The sequence below is a fragment of the Mycteria americana genome, chromosome 2 (assembly GCF_035582795.1).
Source record: "Mycteria americana isolate JAX WOST 10 ecotype Jacksonville Zoo and Gardens chromosome 2, USCA_MyAme_1.0, whole genome shotgun sequence".
In the NCBI taxonomy this organism is placed as follows: Eukaryota; Metazoa; Chordata; class Aves; order Ciconiiformes; family Ciconiidae; genus Mycteria; species Mycteria americana.
Window position 1 is genome coordinate 30,899,523 of NC_134366.1, and position 22,601 is coordinate 30,922,123.

General features: G+C 36.7%; 1 protein-coding gene across 6 annotated transcripts in view; it reads left to right on the forward strand.

The window, feature by feature from the left end:
• The window catches only part of PHF14 (PHD finger protein 14), a 181,307-nt gene extending 159,055 nt beyond the window's left edge, over positions 1-22,252 (forward strand). For 3 of the 6 annotated variants that reach the window (XM_075492887.1, XM_075492889.1, XM_075492888.1), the window contains exons 19-20: positions 18,191-18,418; positions 22,217-22,252. In XM_075492887.1, the coding sequence (XP_075349002.1) occupies positions 18,191-18,418; positions 22,217-22,237 (249 nt within the window). In that variant the 3' untranslated portion in view covers positions 22,238-22,252. Of the gene's footprint in view, positions 1-12,460; positions 12,630-18,190; positions 18,419-22,216 lie in introns of those variants that run through there. The other 3 variants (XM_075492891.1, XM_075492893.1, XM_075492892.1) reach the window with 3 other exon arrangements.
• Positions 22,253-22,601: the final 349 nt, after the last annotated feature.

Consider the following 22,601-nt stretch of genomic DNA (forward strand, 5'->3'; position numbering starts at 1 on the left):
CCAATTAAATAATTTCCTGATGAAAAACAAGCTTATATGAAGGAGAACTGTTTTTCATATGCTTTATTGCTTGCTGCATATTATACCATATCGTGTATCATAAAATTCCTGCTATTAATGGTTGTTTACTTTTCCTAGAGACAAAAAATATGTATCAGAATTTAAAACCAGACAATTTCTTGCAATAACTGCACTGATTTTATGTCTTCTTTGCTGGTTTCAGAAAGAACAGGTGATGTTCTGCACTAGAAAAGTTAACGCTTTTAAAGCCTTCTGTACTTTCTGAATGTAATAACAATGACAGCACTTAGCACTTATATAAATCTTTTCATGCGTAGAGCTCCATCCTGACATTGAAAGTAGTATTATTCACATTTTACGGATAAGTTCTCTAATGTAGCAGCGAGTTCAATTTCCACGCCCTCCAGGCCGAATACGTGTTATAGTAGGGGGACAAATGTCAGAGATTTTAGCTGAGAAATTCCTCATCTGAGTCTCAGACCTTGCTTTACTATGGACACATGCATTAGCTTTATCCTGGTTCCTGTTAAGTGACCCTCCTCTAGATTATAAATCCTATTACGTACCACTCGTCCATTTCTTCCTCTCCTCCAGTGATATTTTCCAGCTCACTATCCAGAGGTTTTGTCAGCTTTCTCTGCATACCACGCTTCATATGGGGAGTTCTCACCTTGACCTCCACTCTGTTTCCCCCCCAGAGGCACACCTCTACAGACTGACTCCTCAAGGCACAGTACTGTTTTGATAAAATATCTGCAATAACACTCTGATTTTTTATGTCTGTCTTGTATAGTCAGTGTGTTTGTTTTATAAAGAAATATAAAATATTTCTATATGAAATATTTATATACATTTTGATGATAATCACTTTTTAATCATTCTTCATTCATTAGCCATACCTGGCACAAAAATGTGATTGAGATACATGCCCATTATCCTGACCCACTTTGCTTTTATGATGTTTTACTTCCTGTCCTTTTCTTCTTTCATTTTTTTTCATAACTGATTTTAGACTCTGCAAGATCAGACTCTCCAGATGTGTTTGTACAGTATGTGGCATGATATGACTCAGCCAAGATTTGGATTAATTAATATTATAATTAAATAAATATTATATCGATATATTACCATTTACCAAATTGAACAGCAAAATCTTGAAAGGAGCTAGAGGCCTTTCTATATCTAGGTCTTAAAAGGCATCATTTTGGGGGTTTTGAATGGACAGGGGAAGCAACAGCTAACAAAATTTTTCAGGTTTTTCTTTTCTGAGAACTTACCTCCTGAAAGGTTTCCTTGAATTTAAATGAATTGAAAATACTTCAGTCCACTTCAAGTCACAAATAAGTAATGCCAGTAACTGTCGCTGACGTTAAGGAGAGTACTGACAAACAAAGGGAAGCATCAATTAATATAGGAAGAGTAAGGTTCTTGATTTGTTGTCTACCAAAACAGACAGCATTTGCTGTGTTTTCTTCATAGTCTTCATATTCTTAATAATCACATTTTGGCAGATGAAGTAGTACAGTTACGTGTTTGTTTCTAAATTTAAATGCTGATTTAAATGGCAGTGCTACAGACTTTTGTAGTTCTGGTTGTGTTGCGTTGTCTAAGGTACCTCTAGATGAGAGGAAGCAGGCAAAATTAGTTGTATCAACTACTAGGTAGCATTTGCCACAGGAGAACATGAGCCTGTTTTTTCTACATAACCTTTTTTTTTTTTTTAGTGCCTGTTCTGTTTTGTGAGTAAAGGAGACATATGATGATTCTCTTAAATCATCAGTAAACAGAAAATAATCAAATAGTTACTGGCTGTTAAGTCTAGAATCATGATATCCAATTCCTGGAGCTCCTGTATATGCAGAAAGAGAAAAGCCAATGAATAAAAACAGACAAATAGCTTGAAACGAAGTAAAATGAATGAATATGTAAGCATGGGCTTTATATTGTTAGGTAACGCTGACAGTTACGAGAGCAGCTGTTGTACAAAAGCAGAGAGCAGCAACTACGGAACGTCGCTGCAGGGCCATTGCTGACCCTACGTAAGGTGCTGGGCAGGAACTCTTTAGAGGCACCTGACTGGCAGCACTAGGATTTCAGGAAAAAATAGCCCTCTGAAAATAACCTTAACTTCCTCTTAAATACCCATAATTTAAATGCCATGCTTGATCCGGGGGCTGTTTAAATTCAGTATTCCATTCCAGAGAAGCCTTGTTCTACAGTATATCTCATACATAACCCCAGTAAATAGTACCGTTCAGTTCAGTGATCAGATGAGTTGAATGAACGATGCATGTATACGTGTTTGCAAGTTGTGGCCCTTAATGGTTATGAAGAATATTGTCTTGGAGGCATTATGATATAATGTAATGGGAGACAAAAAACCTGCTGAGTGAGTAGTCCTCTGAGGAATGGAGTTTAGTGAGCTTCAAAAGGAGTTTCAACAGTGGCTTCAGTGTTTTAAGGAAAAAGTAGATAAATAATGATTTATAACATGAGCTCTGTAATGAGCTCTTCTACCGTAAATATGCAAAACACTAATTAGTTATAGCCAAATTTCCTTAGCTTTTGGAATCTTTTAGAATATAGCTTTTCAGTAATTGAATCACATCAATGTATTTTTTTCTCCCACTCTTCTAACAAAATTATGTGTGATGTGTTGGAGGGCAGGGAGAGATGGGAAGCAAGCTGTTGGCAAACCACAAGATGGCTTTGGTGTAGTATAGTGAAACAATAACTTCTAGATTTAGCAGAAAGAAATGGACCATGAACCTGCAAGGAACCCTGTTTGTGGTGACTACCTGCACCAAGGTGAGGTTTGTCAATTAATTTGATTCTAAATTTCTGAAAGGCAACTAATCTTTTTTTTTACAAAGTGTATAAATATTGTTAGAGAAGAAATTTTGGAAGGATATCAGTGTGTGTTTGGAGGCAGGTGCTGCTTTTACAGGGCAAGTTTTTGTGAAGTTCCTTTTGATGATAGCATTACCTTAAATGGTTGGACATTGCATTATTTCCAACTGAAAGAGTTTCATCAGATTCTGACTTCAAAAAATTACAGTCAAGCAACATCGCTATCATGACAAATTACCAAAACATCCCTTAGTATACCCACTGAATTAAATAACATTTGGCTTTAGAACATCACTCGGAAATGCAAAGACGAGTGGAGGTTGAAGAGAATTCATTCTACTGTTAAACCTAATACATTCATTTTTTAATTTAGAATCTGATCAGCTTGAAACTAGTGAAACCTTGGTATATTAAATGTTACAATTTTGACTCAGAATTGACTATGGGTTTATCACCAATACACCCTTGATGCTTCAAATACGGCTGAGTTGATCTATTGTATAAAGCAGGACTGTTCAGGCATCATTACAGGATCAGAACATATCAGAAATAAAGTCAAAATAGAAAACTAAACAAATCTACAAGCCTTCCTTTGCCATCAAACCAACTGAATTCCAACTTCTAAAGCCATAGATTTCTTGTCTGGTTTGGTTTCAGGTCCATAGCCATATGTTTGGGTTATATTGTCAAATTAAAAGTATGTTTATACAGCTTATAAAGGAATGATTTTGACTTCTGGGTAGGTCTGCAGTGCTAGTGTGAATTTAGATTAAATGAATGATAACAGTAGGGAAGGTGTAGGTCTTCCATGAGGGATTGTACCTGGGTTGTTAGGGTGAAGATGTGGATCTGGTCCTAGCCTAGAATGTTCTTTTGGGGATTTTATTTAATGGATGTTGAAATCATTGAAACATCTGTCTAGTTATAGTTGTTGGATTCTGAATTTAAATGTCAGTATGTGTTTTGGGGGACCTACTGAAAGGAATTGTGTTTGTTTTTAAAAAGCAAAAGTCTCTTCCATCTCCGATTTCTTCATCAGTAGCACAGGTTCTATTTGCTGTCATAGTCTATCCTCCATCTACTTCTACACCTTCATCCATTTCTATCAGTTTTATTTGCAACTTCATGGATTGTGACTAAATACAGGCATTCAGTATTACAACAAATACAAAGCCATTTTTACAGCATTTACTTATATCACATTTTGGAAAATAGTTGACTAAAATAAAGGCCTTTGCTGTGTCGTTCAGGCTCCTATGTCATCATATTAATTCCACTGAAAGATCCATCTTTTATGCCTTGAGCCTGAACAGTATTTCATGGCTGTACTCAGGTGAAATGTTCTGATGAAATATAAAAGAAAGGAGAAAAAAGCTTTCTGAATTGTTAGGTGTCGCATTATAGCAATATTTTCATGAATTCCCAAGTTATTAAATTTATAATACTGCAGTAGACTTTTTCTAATTAAATGTGCATTTTCTTTTGTCATAAGGAAAGAAAAAACTTTGGTTATGCTTTTTACAGTAATTTAATTAAGCATTTCCTGTAAGTTCATTTCAGTATCTATCATGGCTCACTAAAGTTGGAATTCAGTATAGAATGGTAGATTAATTGTCCTTTGTCTTAGATGAAATAAGAATCCTAAATATGCAGAGTCATGAAATTTAATTGTGTTCCTCAATTGCTTATTCAATGCTTTGGAAACCTGAATCAAGAAATACTGAAGAAGAGGGCCAAAGGTTGTTAAATGTAGCAAGTAACACAGATTTTGAACTTTACTTAATGAACCGAGTGTTTATTACTATGAAATAAATGCACCATTTAAAGAATTATGGTGGAAACGTAAAACATTAAAACTCTAATTAATTTTGGTCAGAAGCATGCAATGCACTCATTTTTCCTAAAACATTTTCATTAGGGTCTAGATTTTCTCTGTTATTGAGATAAATTTATTCCTTTCATATGGTAGTGCTATATTTTCCCTTTAAAAACTTGTACTTCAGTGATGTTTAGAGTGATGTCTTTCAGCTGCCTTCAACTGTGGGCAGCGTGTCTTGATTGTAGCTTACAGAAGCATTTTTATCTAACTCAGTTGTGCCTACTTTTCTATTTGATGTTGTTGATCATTCTGGAAACAAAGAATGTTCAGCCCTCTTGATAAAAGGCTGTCTATAGCCAAACTTACTTGTGAAAACAGTTAAAGCATGAAAAAAAATCTTCAGCTGTCATTTAGTAACTACCAAGATATATGTATAGCCTCACAATTGAACAGTTAAAAATTAGCCTGTTATTTGTTGGGGTTTTTTTAATTAAAGAGTACTTAGAAATAAAATAATTTAAAAGAGCTATTAATTCCTTATTGGTTTCCTGAGCACCTTTTGTTCTCATGTAGCTATTGTAAGAAGAAGCCATTTTATTCCTTAATATCAAGAATACAAACATGAAGAAGTTTTGCTTCTTATAATTTAGTAAAGCTATAGTGTAAATATGGTGGGAATATCACCATGAATATTTAAAATAATCTTGATTTGATTAGAATATGCATTTCTAGGCAATGGAATATTATTCTGTAGTAGTACTATGAGTGGAACTTTCTGTTTTAATTTCTAATTCATAAAAATAATTGTTATATTGCCACATAAGTAGAAAATGCTATTGTGGTTTCCATGTATATGTTTATATATGTACAGGTATAAGTATTATAATTAAGTGACAAATTTGCCTTAGAAAGGATCTTAATCAGGACAGTGTCAGACTTGAAGGCTTGAAAACTAGTGCCAGTGTACACTCTGAGACAGGAGCGGGAATTATGGAGGCCCGTCCCATACAGGCACAGTACAATCCTGTTAAAGTTGCTTGTCATCTGTTTCTTAGTTGATGTTTCAGGTTTGTGATATCTAAGCATTTATAGATACAGTCTAAAGTTCATAAACCTAAACCTTTAAAGACTCAAATTGTTAAAGAGCAAACATCTTCTTCTACTTTCTTCAAGGAGAACCAGCTGAACTTGTAAAACAATGGTTGGGTTTCAAGCACCACCTGCCCTGAAGAGCATCCCAACTGTAGTGGCAGTCAGCCAAAAGGGCCACTTAGTGGAATGGTTGCCTCCTAAAAAGGAGAGAAACAGATGGAGGATTTGAAATCTGGCATGAAATTCCACTTCTGTACTAAGCGTTAAATGAAATTTGACTGTAAGGGCTCTTGCGATGGTACATTTATCTGTATAATCAGAATTAGAAACAAGGAAATAGAAAATACAGAACACTGACAAACATTTCAAAAAGACTTAAAGTTCTTGTACGAGTGCAAGTTAAAGGAGAGTTTGTGATAAACATGCAGCTGCTTGGAGCTTCCTAAGAGCTGGAGTATCAAAGTAGTTCTCCTAGTCTTGCATTGCCACCTAGAGCAGGATGCCATGTACTGCATCGGTGAAGGAAACCGCCAACAGTTACGCCTTGCTCTTTTTACTAAACAAAATGGGGTGGAGAGCTGCTTCCAGTTAATTGCTCTCATGTTTACTTACATTATAATGGTTACTTCATTCATAGCCTCCATTTTTTAATGTACCAGATCAGCAGAGATTTCGTTGTAGGAATTTGGTGGGCTTTGACAGTAAGAATTAACGGAGATGCGCATTAAAAGGTACAACTGTCAGCTTGCCAGTGGTCCCAGAGGGGGCATTTTCTTGATGGCTGCTTCAGAATACTTCATGAAGCAAATGTCAAACTTGTCAAGGCTGTCACTATGAAAATGATCCATGTAGCAAGGGTCTCCTTTTCTTGGGAAACAAACAGCTGCCTTATCACTGCAGAGCTACGGTGACAGAAAACTGTCATCTATCACAAGAAATTCATATTTGCCTCTAATATCCATTGGTAAAGAGCTGTTCCAGTTGTACTCTGTATTTTTGCACTGCTCTTCCTTATAAGGGTTGTCAGTAATACATTTGAAGAAGATAGCATAGGCTTCGGAAGAAAAATAACTTTTGAATTTTAGTGCTGGATGCTCACCTTTTGCCAATTTAACAGGGAGACTGATTGAACTCCCAATTTTTAGCCCTGAAACTCCTTTTCCTCCAAATTTGGCCTGTAACATTGGAAAGCTAGACTTTAGCATACACAAAGAAAAGTTCTTGTAGTTCCTAAAACCCCTTTTTCCTGATATATTTTTGAATAGTATTAAAAGTATTTTTACCTACTTCCAACTGGTGTTTTGCTAGCTAGAGTCTGTGAGGCAGGAGATAAAATACCAGCTGGACACCCTCGCTGGAGCTTAGTATATTAGTCATATTACAGCTCTTTTGGGTGAAGATACTATGAAAAGTAATAGTATCTGAATTTGGTCCTGGGTGTTTTCGAGATGATATTTCTAGATTATGTGATAGCATAGAGAACCCATTAGTCATTCCTGATTATAGTAGGATATTTTTGTGTTTTGCATACTTTCTTATTATTCAGATGTTCATTTACATCATACTGTAATATATAGCTGTTTATTAAGTTTAGAATATGGGTTATAGTTTGCAAATCACACAACAGCAAGTTTATTTTATTAAGTATACCTTTGTAACGCAACTTTAGAAATTACAGGTGTAGTGTAAGGCACAAGTCTGTGAATTGGTGCATTTCCTAGCACAGTTAATCGAGATGTGATCTGTTGTACATACAGAATAGTGTCAGATTCCCTGTAGAATTAAGAATTGTCTAATTCACTGCCATCTTCTAGATTTCATATCGTTAACTAAAGGGAAATTCTTAGCCATTTTGAATTATATTTGTTGGAGAGGGGGGAAAGAGAAAGGGACAGGGACACCCAAAACCCTATTTCTAGACTTTTTTTTTTTTTTAATGCCAGAATTTGTCTACAGGGGAATATTCTGGAATAATTTCTACAAAATTAACTTTCCACATGGGACCTGTTATTCTCTGCTCAGAGCACCATTTGTAGTTGACCTTAAACATGCTTTCCAAGGGGATGAAGTTATATGACAGTCTCTCTCAACTGTCAGATCAAAATTTTCAGAAATAGGATCTTAAAAGTCAGCTTCTTGCCTTTAGTTTTTGGCACCTAAAGACATCTAAATCGAAGTATTCCCATTAACTTCAGCAAAGCTATTGAATGCTCAATACTTTAATAATAATTCACAACACTTATTTAGGTGGCAGATTGTAGGGTCTCAGTTTTAAATTCTTGGCTGTGTTCTGTTACTGTGACCCATAAATGCTCAGCTACCAAGTGTAGACTAAGTAGTTTGCAGGAAAAGATGTCCATAGGACATTTGAAGACATCTGTAGAGCATCCAAAGGATCCTTTAATCAAATACCTTGTTTCCATCAGGGAAAAGGAGGAATGCCTGGGGAAAGGTTGTAGGAAAAAGGTGATGTGGAAGGTCCATCAGTCCATCAGCGTCATCAGGATGGTGATCCAGTCATGAGGTGTCCAGTCATCAGTGGCTTAAGGAGCTCCTGACCTGACATTTCAATTCAGGGTGTTGGGTTTAACAGCACTTTATAAAGCCCTTTGTACTTTTCCTTATCACTGTTGATTTTGTAAATCTGAAAGAACAACAATTCCAGAGTAGTAAACTTCATTCATTTCAATATGAAAATAATCTTTGGGCTGTTAAATGCACTTTTTCAGTAGGAGTAGTCATACAGTCTTGAGGGATTCACTTCCCTTTGCTACTCTTACAAGTCAGCAGATCTGTGCTGAGGCATCTTTTAGGTGAGTGTGTTCAAAATTCACTGTATAATATTTGAGTCTATGGTTGTCTGTAGCCAGAAAAGATACAGAGAGAAGTTTGATTTGGGACATCTGCTAGCAAAAACTACTTTGATCGTTGAACTTTTTAACATCACAATGACTGTTCTCTGTTTCAGAATTTTTAGGACAGAAAGCACTAGACAGTAGAGTCATAGGCAGCTGGAAGCAAAATAAATAAGAACATAAAATAGAGATGTGAGATTAATAGAAATAATGTGAACTGAATTTCTGTGAAACAGAAACTGGAATTCAGTATTTCATCTGCTGTGTAGCCACTGGTAATAGCAACTTTACACACTGCCATCATGGACTGGTTTTTAACAGATAACATGAAAATAAAGGGTTTTCCTTTGCTGTCCATCACAATTAAAAGCATTATAATGATGATAATGATAGGTGGTAATTAGTAAAACAAATATATTAAATATGTTTAATCTGCAGTCTGTTTGGCATAATTTCTTGATCATTAGGCTATATAGGCTATTTAGCTGAAAAGTCATACATTATTAATGACATTAGAAACTCCAACCAAATCAGTATTCTATGTGCAATCATTGGGATGCCTCTTGGGTTATTGGAAAGAAAGATAAAAATTTTCATAGAAATTTTGCATTGTCAGCAAACTGAAAGAATAGTGAGTCTTCACATCTTGGACTATGCTTATTATGTGTGCTCTAAATTGCCAGTTCAAATCTTTCCCAAGTATACTGGTAGTGATATTGCACTTCTTATAATTCATGGGAGTTCACAACTCAAAATTTTCTGATAATTTGCAGTCATTAGTAAGTTTGCCATTCTCAGACCACTGCTGTCACTTCTTTTCTGGCAGAAAGCTGCATGAGTGCCCGAATTGGTGGTTCATACTTTCCAGTGTCCGGCGCGAATCAATTTTGCCATCCCTTTTGTGCTGACACTGTGGCAGTGCACAGGTCTGGGAACTGATCTGGCTGAAGATATATCTGTCAAAGAAAAAGTTTTTTGCCCTTGTTAATTCATACTGTGAGAAAGATCAACCATCATTACTCTGCCTTTTGCACAGCAATCACCCATGTGCAGAAATACAAAACTTAGATTTCTTTTTCAAAATGAAATGTTACTGTTTCTGTTCTTGGAAAGTGGAGATGGAGTAAAAGTGCCTCTAAAAAATTAAGATGTTCTATGTGGAGCATGGTTTAATACAATACTATTCAGAAAGCTTTTGTGCATAAAATTATCAAAATAACAAGAAATAGGAAAATATAAATCAGGGACCTGATTAACTTGTGTGTGGGAATCTGCCCACATAAGTCCAATTTATACTCTCCTGGTAGATTTTAGCTGTTTGGATATGTTTTACCTGGTTGAAGCAACAGGAGATGAACAAAGGAGAGTATTGGTACTGCAAAATATCCCAAAGCAGATGCTTCCATCTTGAGTATTCACACAGAGTAAATCCTAGACTTGCCGTAGCCACTCAGCCATCATTTCTGCATCTCAGAAAACACTGATCACTGCAGCTGCTGCTGTAACCTAGGAAATCTGCCAGAGAGCAAGCATGACCTTATAAGCACAGAATTAAAACATTTCAAGTCTACACAAAGCCAGAAGATTCTGTTACAAAACCTCTTTAACTGGATAAAACCTTTTTGTCCCCAAAAATAGGCTCAGGAAGCTATGTTCAGTATTGAGCCTAGTATCCCTTCACTCTCTTGTAGTGCTCAGTGAAGGTACGGCCAGGTCTTTTTCCTGTAGTGTCTGAAATTTCTGCATGCTCCCTCTATTAGAAGAGGAAGCCCTAAGCAATATGTCAAGTGTGCTGGGAAAAGAATGATTGTGTAGGGTTTGTATTCCCTGTATGAGGGAGCACAAGTCAGGACATTGGAGTAATGGCAGGTTGTGTGCTAGGAAGGTGGATTAGTTGGCATTGAGGTCAGTAGGGATACAACTTCTTTAGGTAAGGACCTTCAGAAACATGCAGTTTTGCTGTTCTTTTATTAACAAATCCTTCACGAAAGAACCTGGCTGTTTTTCTATAGCAGCCAAAAGTTTCTGTGGGTGGCTTTTTTATTCAGCGATATTCTTTGTCACCTGTAAGCAGTACATCTAAGCTTAGTTACACACTGCTCCTTTGTTGTTTCCCATTCTGCCTTGCCTTTATTTTCTTTAGAACTTTGACCTTTGTATGTGTACTGTACATTACACTCTTGAATAGATGCTACACTTGTAATTTCAACGAATCAACAATCTTTGGTTTCACACACATGCACAGACCTGTTTCCTCACCTGAATTAAAAGAGCCACAGGGCTCACTACATGTTTTAAAGGTAATCAAGAGATGGCAGTCCAGAAAGATAAGGGGAAAAAAAAAAGCCTTTAGCGGTCAGTTATGTAAATATTTCTCAGTGCCTAGCCTATCCCCAGAAGGGGGAGGTTTTAGAAGCAGAATGGTTTGGAGTGTATGTTTCTTTAATAGAACAACTAGCTTTTCAATTTTATTTTAGTGTTGTGTAACGTAATACAAGACCACATTTTTTAATGAGATTTTCTATTGCTATTCTATTTTGTGCTGCCCATGTGATCTTCCTATATATTTTGTACCTCTAAATCTTTATTATAATTATCCTTACAAAACACCCTTTGTTGGTGAAAGGAGCACTAGGAAGCAAAAAGAGAAAGTTATTTTCGTAGAAGAAAAGGTGCTGTTTTAAAGCAGGAAACTGTACCCTGGGTTCTTGGGTCCCACCTAATGTCCCTGAGATTTCCTTTCTCTCAAGTGTTGGCTTGTGATGAGTAGTGTTACAGCAGCCAGGACACTTCTTCGCTCCCAAATGTCTATTCATTTGCTTTCCTTTGTGTTTTTGGAATGAGGAAGATTCTCTGTACATTGAATTAAAATGCAGGCAGGAAAACTAGCCATACTTTGAATGTGTGATAAGGACTGTTCATGATGTGATGGGTTGCAAGTTGCCTTATAAAATAGTTTTCTCAGTCTTCCATAATTTATACTTTGGAGGTCACGATTTTGTACTGGACACAAAATAGTACCCATTCCTATGGAGACAGGCATTATGATGTCACTTCATTTTTTCAGTGAGATCCAGAGGAACCCGTAGTGAATTATGAGCCCAACTCTTAGAGCTGAAGCAGTAGAATATTGTAAGCATGCTGCTGCCTGACATGCTCATGTTTCCTATTTTAGACCTGACTGATCTTCAGATAACATATGGTGGTACAAGTAATTGGAAAATTGGCAGACCTGTCAAGAAAATATGCTAGATGGGACAAAAATACGATGCTGCAGCACATAAAGTGTCTCTGAACTTAAATTTATTGTCTTTTATCAAATGGTGAAGTAAACGTATCTGGTCTCAAAAAAATGAAACATTTTTCAATGGCAGATGCTTTTCAAAAGTAATTTTTAGAACAATGATGAAAGTTCTTGCATTTGAAAGTAATTTAGTGGAAACCTCTGGTCAAGAACAAAAGAAAGGTGTGTGATACTGTCTGCTGCAGACGTTTGAATATGTCATGCTTGTATGGTTTAGTAATTTCTTTATGTAACCATCCAGTAAATTGGTCAGTGAAATTTTTACTCATTAAATTATTCTTCTACTATAAATGTAGGTGATTAGACTTGTTTAAATTTTGAGTGTTCATATCATTTTTATTTCAACTCTTGAGCAAAATCAAATGCTTGAATAAATGACATTTTTTGCTTACTTTTATGCTTACTGGTCAGGCAAAAGATGACAAAAGTCTGTACAGAATTCTATACGTATGCATAAGTACAAAAAGTGTACTTCTTCAATAAGTTGATTAATGTTCAGGTTTTCATTTTCTTTTACAGGAAGATGAAAATGAAGCTGAGGCAGAAAATCCATCTCAGGAGCTGAATTTGGAACAGAAAAAATCAAAAAAATAGGAGATTGCTGTCTTGTTTGAAATATTTGCAAGTTGTGTAACAGTGGTTATAGTTTCTCATTGTAAAATTAACAAAAAAAGTTCTCAATAAAGTCATTGAAAATTAAAATCATGCTGCACTGGGGATTTAATTAAGTAGCTCCTGGTGATATTCTTGATTACATTAAAAGCTGAATTATCAGAACTGAGCACCATACCAATAAAATTCTAAAAGCTTTTTGGACATGGTATAGAAAGCTGATGGGTTATTCATCACTAATAGCATTTACTAAGCAAAAAGGTCAATTTTTTTTTACTCTACAAAGCAGTGTTATCCTTAAAGGATAGTTATAACTCAGACATATTTTGGTGTTTCTGAGCAAGAGCTTTGATTCTCAAAAGTTAGATAAATATGTTCCACTAAACGAGTTCTGAAATTTCTTCTGATCAGTGATTAAAATAAATGTTGCTGAGGACTGAGTGGAGGCAAGGATTTTTTGGTATGTACAGTATGTTTTCATACTGTTTTCATGTTTGTATCTCGTGATATTTAATTGGCTTCATGTCGCATTATCATTTTCTTCCATGTAAACCTTTTCCATCTTCACATGATCATTGTCTTTTAATGAATGTCAAACTTTTGTCTTGATTAGGCCATCCTACACAGGTCCAATTCCTTTATACCAATCTTTCCATTCTAACAGAATAAAATAACTTCTTGCTGTGTCATTAGATCTTTAAATGAGTAGTGAAAAACTACAATCTTCCTACAGTCATTATTTTGATTTCCAGTTTACCTCTGCTTTTTTGCCTGTGCAGGTCGGTAAATGGGAAGGTTAGTACAAGAAACTCAGATGTAGGTTTATAGCCTGATAGTTTCACAGGTTGCAATGAAGAAACCAAAAATCTTACTGATTCTGTTTTAGGATTAGAGCAACGCTCACTGAAGTCCCGTGAGTGAAGTTTATCTTGCTCTAGGAGAAATGAATCGTCTTCAATTGAAAAAGTTCACCTCTCTTCCCACTCTTCCATATTTTTACTGTTACTCTGTACATTGAGTGTTAAATCAGATTGTAAATAGTATTCATCCTCAATTTTAGTCTGTCTGTATAAATTACAGTTTCAGATATTTTAAAAACAACATGCCTGTGCTTAAGCAATATCTTTTATAAATTCTTTTCTGGTTCATGAGGTTCAAATGTGTGTAGCTCGTGGACAAATTTCAATCACAATTACTCTACAGGAGTTTAATAACACAAGATCTCATTTTAATGAATGCAGCTATCATGTAAATTAGCATATAAAATAAATTCAGCATTGGTCCGTTTGGTGCAGATGAACCACTGTAGCCATCTCAGAAAGGAGGGGGAATATGATTTTGACTTCACTGCAGTGGAAGAGACAGATTTAGGAAAGACAGAAGCACAGATTTACCATGCAGGACCTTATGGACCGTTCTCTGTGCAGTGGTGTGTAGGATCACAGGGCAGACAAGAATGAAGTGAAAGTTTTTCCTTTTTTTCAGGCTAACCCAGAAAGCCAAGGTCAGTTCTCAGAGCTTAGTACTCATCAGGATCTGAAGAAGGGGCATGGTTGCCATTGGAAAGGGCTGAAAGGCCTCTGAATTTTGAAGGGCAGAACAAGTAACTTGTAAGAAAAGGTGAGAGAATGAGGTTTTACACGGGGCTTACACAAAAGTAGGGTAATGGCAGGGGGAGTTACTGGCTGGGATGGATTATGGCCATGTCTTGGCCTTTCTGCCCACCCCCACTCCCAGTGCACTTGGTGTTTGGATTTATCCACCTGAATTATCCTGTCTGAAATTAGCAGATAGGGTCTCATTTGTGCAAAATAATCTATTTCCATTCAGTCCGTGGCAGCAGGTTTGTCCTTTTGCTGTGAGTCTAAGCTCTGTGACAGCCTGGGGCTCTACGGATGCATGAGATGAGAAAGGTGGTTATTCGGTGTTCAGGTTTTGTATGAAAATATATTACTTGGCTCTCGAACACCTGAGTGAGAAAAATGGTTCAGACATTGAAAGATAACAGAAGCTTCCATTTGATGCATAATGCTGATGAGCTTAAAAGGAGTATTTCTATATCTTTCCTAAATTCTTAAAAATTTAACGTGAAAGTATAATTACATAAATCATATTTTTAGGTAACTCCTTTTTCAGAAATCCAACATATGTCACCAGAAGTCTACAGTCAGGGTTGATAACTAGAAACCTGTCCCTTGGTTAAGTTATTTAATTCAAAATTCAAATGCTGGAATTTAGAGATTTTCACTGCAAAATAATAATAACCAGCACTGTTATCATAATCAGCTGGGTTTGAGAGGAAGTGAGACGAATGTGACTGAATCAAAATGCAGTCCTAAATTCATCCCTTCCAGAAAAATTGCTTGAGAAGAAACTGTCAGTTTCCTCACATTAAAGCAAATTTACTGCTTTTTGTGCAGTTTATGATGGATTACCGTTGGTTTTTGTTCAGTCCTCCATGTTTGCTCTTTCCCCCTGTGGAACAGTGGGCTATTGAGAATTTTGTGGACTCCAACACTGTGTTTTCTATTAGAGACAATCACTTCACCCTCAGAGAAGAGCAAATTTGTCTATTACTATAATTTTTGTTCTTAGAAAATAACGTCTGACCTTTCCACTCCCTGTTAGGCTCCTGAGGTGTGGAAGTTCTTGTCAATCATCCAGAGAGTAACGTTTCTGATTTATGAGAGTACGGTTTATGTTGTATCATAGATATATCACAGATATGTGTGCAATAGTTTGCTATTAGATGAATTTCCTTAGTATATTACCTAATTGTTGTCACGCGAGGATTCTTATTCGGAATGCTACATTCTCACGTTAAAGATAGGACTCCAAATGACTGGCATGAGCTAAAAAAGCAAAGCTACTTTTGACACAGATGCTGTTAATGTCCTGTTTGTAGCTCCACAGACATCGAAATAGTTGGATCTAAAATGTTGTGCAGTCGTAAGGGTTCTGCACAAAAGGAAATATATCTCGGTATTTTAATCCCAATATATGTGTAACTTCTTACTGGTTAAATGAGAATCCACAGTATTTTGTTATTTTGTTAATGATACATTGAAATGTATTGCTACACTGGACATTTGGTGCTCATTTATGGTTTTTCTCCTGAACAGCACTAGTCGTAGTGCATTATATGCATGAAATGTGACATACAACAGCTAATCCTAACACAATATTCATTTTCTGCTCATTAGAAAACATTTGTATACCCTTAAATTAAGAAAATGATTTAAACATGATTATTCCTTCTCAGGAGCTTCAATATTTGCACAGTCAGAATTTTTAAAGGGAAAAAACCATACTGACAGAGAAGTATATCACTTCAGTGCTGCTTTGTTATTGCAGTCCCATAAGCTGTCTACCTCTTGGCTGGTTGCTTTGCATCACGCTACAGAAACTAACTCTCCCTGACATAAGGCTGGATAGGTTTTACTCTGTGAAAAGTGAAGGTTGATTAGAAACTGACTCTATTTCACATGACCTAAAGAAAACAATTTTTACATAGCAATGAGTAAACAACTTCTGTCACCTATCTAAGGCTATAGTGCGAAATCATAGCAGGTAATAAATGTTTCCCCACAGTGAATTCAATGTGGATTCTGCAGCGATGTTATCTGGAGAAGGAAGTAAAATGCTGAAGGCAACAGCATGAAAACACACGCAGCTATGGCATAATTCTGATTTGTTTTGGAAGAACTATTAATTTCCTTGTTACAAAGCCAAGTAAGAGCAACCCTTTAAAAATGTTGAACCATGAAAGCCATTTCCTTAAGGGTTTTAAATTTGGGAACAGACTCATGAAATTTATAGCTTTGATGAGATATTCTTTGCCTGCAGTCAGAATGAGAGCCAGATCATTGGTTTCCCAGCGTGACACCTATGTATTCTTGTGTGCAGTAGATATCATTAGGCTCATAATAACATAGCTATCATCACATTAATGTCTGAAAGGTTCAGTTTCGATGCTTGGTTTAAGTCTCTCATTTATACCTACAGCATACTAAACAGCTGAATAAAAACAAAAGCTATACCATACCTATATTGTGCTATTGTTCTGCACTTTAACCAAAAATACCGTCATTTTATGCCTGATCAAATTTTTATTAATTTTTTTTCTTGCCAAGTCACATTGTTTTGAAAGAGCTGCAATGATGAACTAATAGCATACCATGAATACAGTAACAGATAATGGTACAGTGAGACCATTTTTTTCCAGTTCATGCAATGAGGACAGTAGTGAACATCGTATACATATTGATCTAATAATTGTAAGTTATAGTATATTATTGAAAGTTTATGTACTATGTCTGCCATCTTATGGTAGAAAAGAAGTGTATCAGAACAAGCCAATAGCACCTCATTGCCTGTATTCTTTCAGGTAAAGCTGGGCGGTCTGTAGCGTTCTAGCAAGGCACCAGCAATTAGAAGTCACACAAAGGAATTACAGCTGAAAGCAATTAATGTCACCGCTCTGCTACATACTTCTGCTAGTTTCTGTTGGAAAAATAAAGTATATCCCTTTATAGCATAAACTTGCCACCAGGTTTTACAGTGAATATCTTACCATTTGTACCAAATTAAATTTGCAGAGAGATACGAAGAGAAATCCGTTTTTATACTGCCATATGACTGAACAGGTGGATAGAGTTTGGGAGAAACATCCTCGTTCTCATAATGGACAGAAAAAGTTTGGAGAAAGAGCAGTATAGCAAGTCTAGAAAATTACTTATTACTATGATCTGAAAAGTTTTTCCCAGATCAGTGTCAGAGCTTTCATTTCTATAGATGAGAGGTGATACCTGTAGGAGTTCTGGCTAGAGACAGTCTGCAAGTTGGGGTTGTGACATAAATTGAGTCAAAACCAGCCGATGCCAGTGATCTGGGAAGAAAAAAAAAAATACACAGACAACTTCAATCTTTAATCATCAGTAAGTTGTGAAGGTTTTAAAGGCTATGTGAAACATTATTCAGCAAGTGCTTAAAACCCTTGTGGAATAAGAAACACTAATTAGCTGCTGAGGAGATGGGATTTATAAAAGCTAAAGCATAACAGCAGGGTTACCCACAAGAAAGACTTTGGGATGTTTTTGTTTTAATTGTTGAAATACAAATGCTTAGTATTTATTTGAAGGATCATTGTTTCAATCACCAATATCTGAATTTTTTTGACTCAACACTGGATGTTTTATTTTTAACATCTTGCTATGAAAGATGTGTTATGAAATAACCCTTTTTTGTTAAGTATTTTAATAATCAGTAGAATTTTTTACGTCTTTATATTTTCAAACATCAACCTCTCTTTCACGTATTGAATCAGCTGCAGTATTATGAGATGTTTTGTCCCTGAAAAGAAATGCAATGTTCATTCTTAATTACAAATGTCAAGCCAAGTACTTAGGTGGAAAATGCCTCTTTTGGCCCTCATTTGTACCCTAAAAGTTTCCTGCCCCATTTCGAATCCAAGCATAGTACAGATAATAGATGACATTGCTAAACCCACCCTTTAACCTGCATTGTTCATGTTATGGATTGTCTTTAATTGCTAAATAGATTGCTGATCTAAATCTTGGTATGTTTTTTAAGAATTTTCTTTTGCTGTGAAGTCACATTGTTGATTCACATTTTTAGGACTTGGAGTTGAAACAAAACCGAGACTACCCTTTCTTCCTTGTGGATAAAAGCTTTTTAGACCAGCGAGGAGAATTTTCACCTTTCAGAGATGTCAGCGTGATGGGACCTAGCAGGGTGAGGCTGCTGCCAGCAGTGGGACAGGAGGACAGAGAAAAGACTCCCATTCCCCTGAGCTTCGTTTCCTTTACAGATGCCAACAGCCTGGAAACCCAGACTGAAGAAGAGGTATAGCTTGGATCATGTTTTTTAGCACATCCCTACATAGTCTTCTGTATTTTTGGGGCCTTTGTTACAAGAGAAAGGAGTAGAAGACCTCATTGCTGAATGCTTAAGATATGTAGTAGGCCATGCTGGAGCAAAAATGGCAGACCTAGTCTCGGTGAATAATCATCCTTGGGTCCAAGCAGTTACAGAATTTCTTCTTACCAGCTCATCTCCCAGGAGAAAGCTTGCAGACGTTGCTCTGCTCATCACTACACTCAGTAATTGATGCACACTTTTACTGCCTTTTAAAAAGCCATGCAGATGTGAAGAAAGGATTGTTAGAATAATCTTGTATTCTTTCATAGGTTATCGCCACCCAGTTAATCATGAGAGACTTTCAGAGACAGACCAGACCTATTAAGTAACTTCAGCACCACTTACATGCAGGCACTGTTGTCTTGCAAGTGGTTTCTGAGGAGTGGATGAGGCTGGTCTTCAGTCACTTTGCTGCTCACAGCCCCAGGAGCATCTCACTGGGTGGTTGTGGGCAGTAACTCCTCTTCCTTAAGGATCTGCCGAGAGCAGCGTGCCACAGTGTGACTATCTGTCGTGTCTGCAACTTTGTTCTCCCAAAACAGTGAGTATATGGGGGCCAGAACAGTTGGTATGGGGCAGCTCTAATGCAGCCTGCTGATCACTATATTAGCTCAGTCCTTCAGCCAGAGTTTGACCAAGGTCGGAGCATGAACAAGAGTGAACTGGCTATAACGAGACGAGACTGAGATGATGATGAAAGTTTGGGGTCATCAGCTGAGAAGTTGGTAGAAGTAACAGTAGTCCTCTAGACTGAACAAATAAGTTTTACAATTAATAACTATAACTGACAATTAGGTCTTTAGATCCAGATTTTCTGGTCATCTCATCATTCCATTCTCAATCTGATCAGATTTTGCTGTCCTCACTTGGTTAGGAAGTTACAGCTTGTTTGATGTAGACATCAGGCCTGTTATCTTTCCACTTTTCCTCATGGCTGGAATTCCATGTAACATTAGTCCCCAAAACTGGTTGGAGTCTCAAGGAAAGGTAGTGTCTCACTAAAGAAGGAAAAATACACAAAGCTCTCATTCTTGGCCTACTTGTTGCTCTCTGGTATCAATTTAAATACAAATTTATGACCAACCACCCTGATTCTGCCCTGTAGCCTGGGACTGTCCCTTTTTCAAAGATTTCCTCTTGCCTGGGCATGCTGCCACCACTGAAGTCACGCTTGATTTAGGTTCCCTTACTGCAAAAGATGGCAGTTCCAAGTGTTTTCTGAGAGGACACCAAGGCTGAATTAATTTCCCACCTTCTTACTGTCCAATGCTTGTTAACCTTCAGAGAGCAGCAGAGTTTTGCAGTAGGGCAAAACCCATCTTCATTAGAACTTGAGAGAAGGCTGAAGATATAACCCTTATAACTGAAAAGGACTGTTTTGTTGGCATGATTAATTACTAAGTCATTTTTCCAGTGTAATCAATCACCTTGTATTCTTGTTTGAGCAGTTAGTCTTGGGTAGAAGTTTTAGATTATTTTAAAACTAAATATTTATTACACACAAAGTGCCTAGTTGCTGACTTGCATGCAAGTTCATGGCCTATCCCTTTACTGCTTCATTCACAATGAGTGAGACCTTTTTATTGTAACTATTTGCCATTATTGTGGGTTTTTTTATTAATTATAGTAATATCTCATCATCGACCTGGAGCCCAAATTTTTAGCAACAGTTAAAATGAATGAGAATAAATCAGTCTCCATTCTGTTCTGAGTTAAAACTTAAATGCACCTAGCGAGGGTTTGGCTCTAGCCTGTGGGTTTTTTTCTGGTGGTATGGTTAGATTTCTTTGTTTGGTGGAAGTACCTTACAAAGCCTTAGAAATGTTCATAATTAGCTCTAAAAGGTTTGTGCAAAGGAAATTGCACAAACCTGAGAGGATTGCACAAACCCTACAGGATTTTAATAAAACAGTGACAACAGTTAGAGAAATGATCAAGCTAAGACGTGTAATTTTTAATTTTAGTTTTTTATTTTTAGTATTTTAACTGTTAGCACAAGATCAAGTGGCATATCAAATTCTAATACCAAGGCTCACCATTAACCATGTCGATGTTTGACACATTATTTAAAATGTTGATGTCTAAGAATCTTAAAACGTAGCTAAAATGTGGAAGGAAAAAAAATACAACTGCTACCTCCCCATCATTTATTGTATGTTGAACAGATCTGTAGAGTGTGAATGGTTTACCTTTGGAGTCATCTGGGACTGCGAAGGAAAAAAAAAAATGTATCTATCTCAGACAATGTTTTAGTAGTGGAAAAATGCACTGATTTTCAAACCTTTATAGTTAATTTAGAAAAAGTAGACTCCTGTTTCTACCACAGATGGTAAAAATAGAAGAATAATGGTTGACATGCATCAAGGTTCTGCCTGTAGTATTGATAGGAAAATCAGAAACACCATTAACATGTTGCACCAACATGTATTTCAGTATATCTATTACAGTCTAGACATGCAGTTCAGTGGACAGAAGAATGGTGGTTTTCTAATATTAAAGTACATACCGTTCATAAAGTATGTGCAGTGGGAGAAGTATGGATCTCTAACACCACTGCAGCTTTGTTATTTTTGAAATCTCACAGGAACAAATCAGAAAGACCAAACATTCAAGCATACCAGTAGAAGTACCACTGCACCTCATGATCACAGCCCCTAAAAATGGAACAGTCGATTTGCCATGTTTGCCCAAGTTGGCAGTGAGGAGTTAGAGAAATGCAGCAATTCAACAGCAGGTTTGGTATAAGTGCCTTTGAGCTTGTACCATTACATTTCAAAGATCTTGATTTTTAAGTTACTTTCTCATCAGGAGCATAGTGCCATCAGAAGTCAAATTAATATAACATTTGTGAATTATATTTCACTTAGGAATTGTATTTCGGTTGCTTTTAAGAGCACTGTTTTATCTATGGCATAAGGAAACAAACCTGACCTTTATTTGCCTCTTTTACAATGAATTCTAATTTTAGATCACAGCCCTGTCTAGTATATATATCCCCTAATATCTGACATACAAACCTTTTTGAACGTGATCAGCTGCTTTTCTAACTCCAGATATCAGTTAAATATAGTATTATATGTATATGCACATATATAAAAATCTGTGTTATATTTCTTTTAGTTATATAGATATATAGGTTGTGTAGTCTCCATCCTTAGAAGATAAAGCCCTGAGCAAAGTGGTCTGATCTCAGGCTGGCCCTTCTTTGAGCAGGAGGCTGGACTGAGGCCTCCTGAGCTGCCTTCCCACCTGAATTCTATGATTCCCTGATAATTATTTCATGTTTATGTACTTAGCAGCTTATATGTGCAAACAGAAAGGGTAATAAAACACTTGGTTTATAAACTCCAAGTGTGGGGTTTTTCCGCCTGTGAATGTGAGGCAAACGTCACTTTCCAGTGCACGACCCTGAGCTTCACGCTGCATCCCGTCTCCCAACTTTGAGCAGAATCCAGGCATTGCCCTGGGCTCTGAGGGTCCAGGTGAGCTCCTGGGGCTCAGACCGACACTGCCTCCTAAAATTAGACTCATAGTGCAACTGTTCAGCCTCTACAAATGAATAGCAGATTTTAGTGCTCCCTCTCAGAGTGCATCAGCAATTAGGGCATATTGATTTATTGTTTATCCCTTCAGAAATACGTGATAATGGAAATAGAACTGAGGTGCTGGTTTGGGAAGTTTTTTTAATTGTTTTCTTTTTTCCTCTTCTTAAATTTTCAACAGCTCAAACATGTACAGACTTAGGTGATGCTTGTGGAGCTCAGGCTGACACAATTAAGTGTCACTAAGCTCTGGCAGTGACAAGGAGCTTCAGGAGCTTTTCCCCGTTCCTTTGTGCACAAGACCTGCGTTACTGACCACCAGTTCTGTATCTTTGGAAAGGGACTGACCTCTGGGCTTTATCACAAACCACACAAGCTTAAACTTGCAAGATGATACATATGTGGTATTTCTAAAAAATGGTGGCAGTCTCCTAGGTAGACCTCAGAAGGGATTAATATTTTTGAGTTTATGACCAGTTTACAAGACAGCACTGATAAAGGTGTATTTTTCTTGTATTCTTCTTTTGTTGTTTTGCTGCCATCAAGATAATTATTTTTGCATCTCT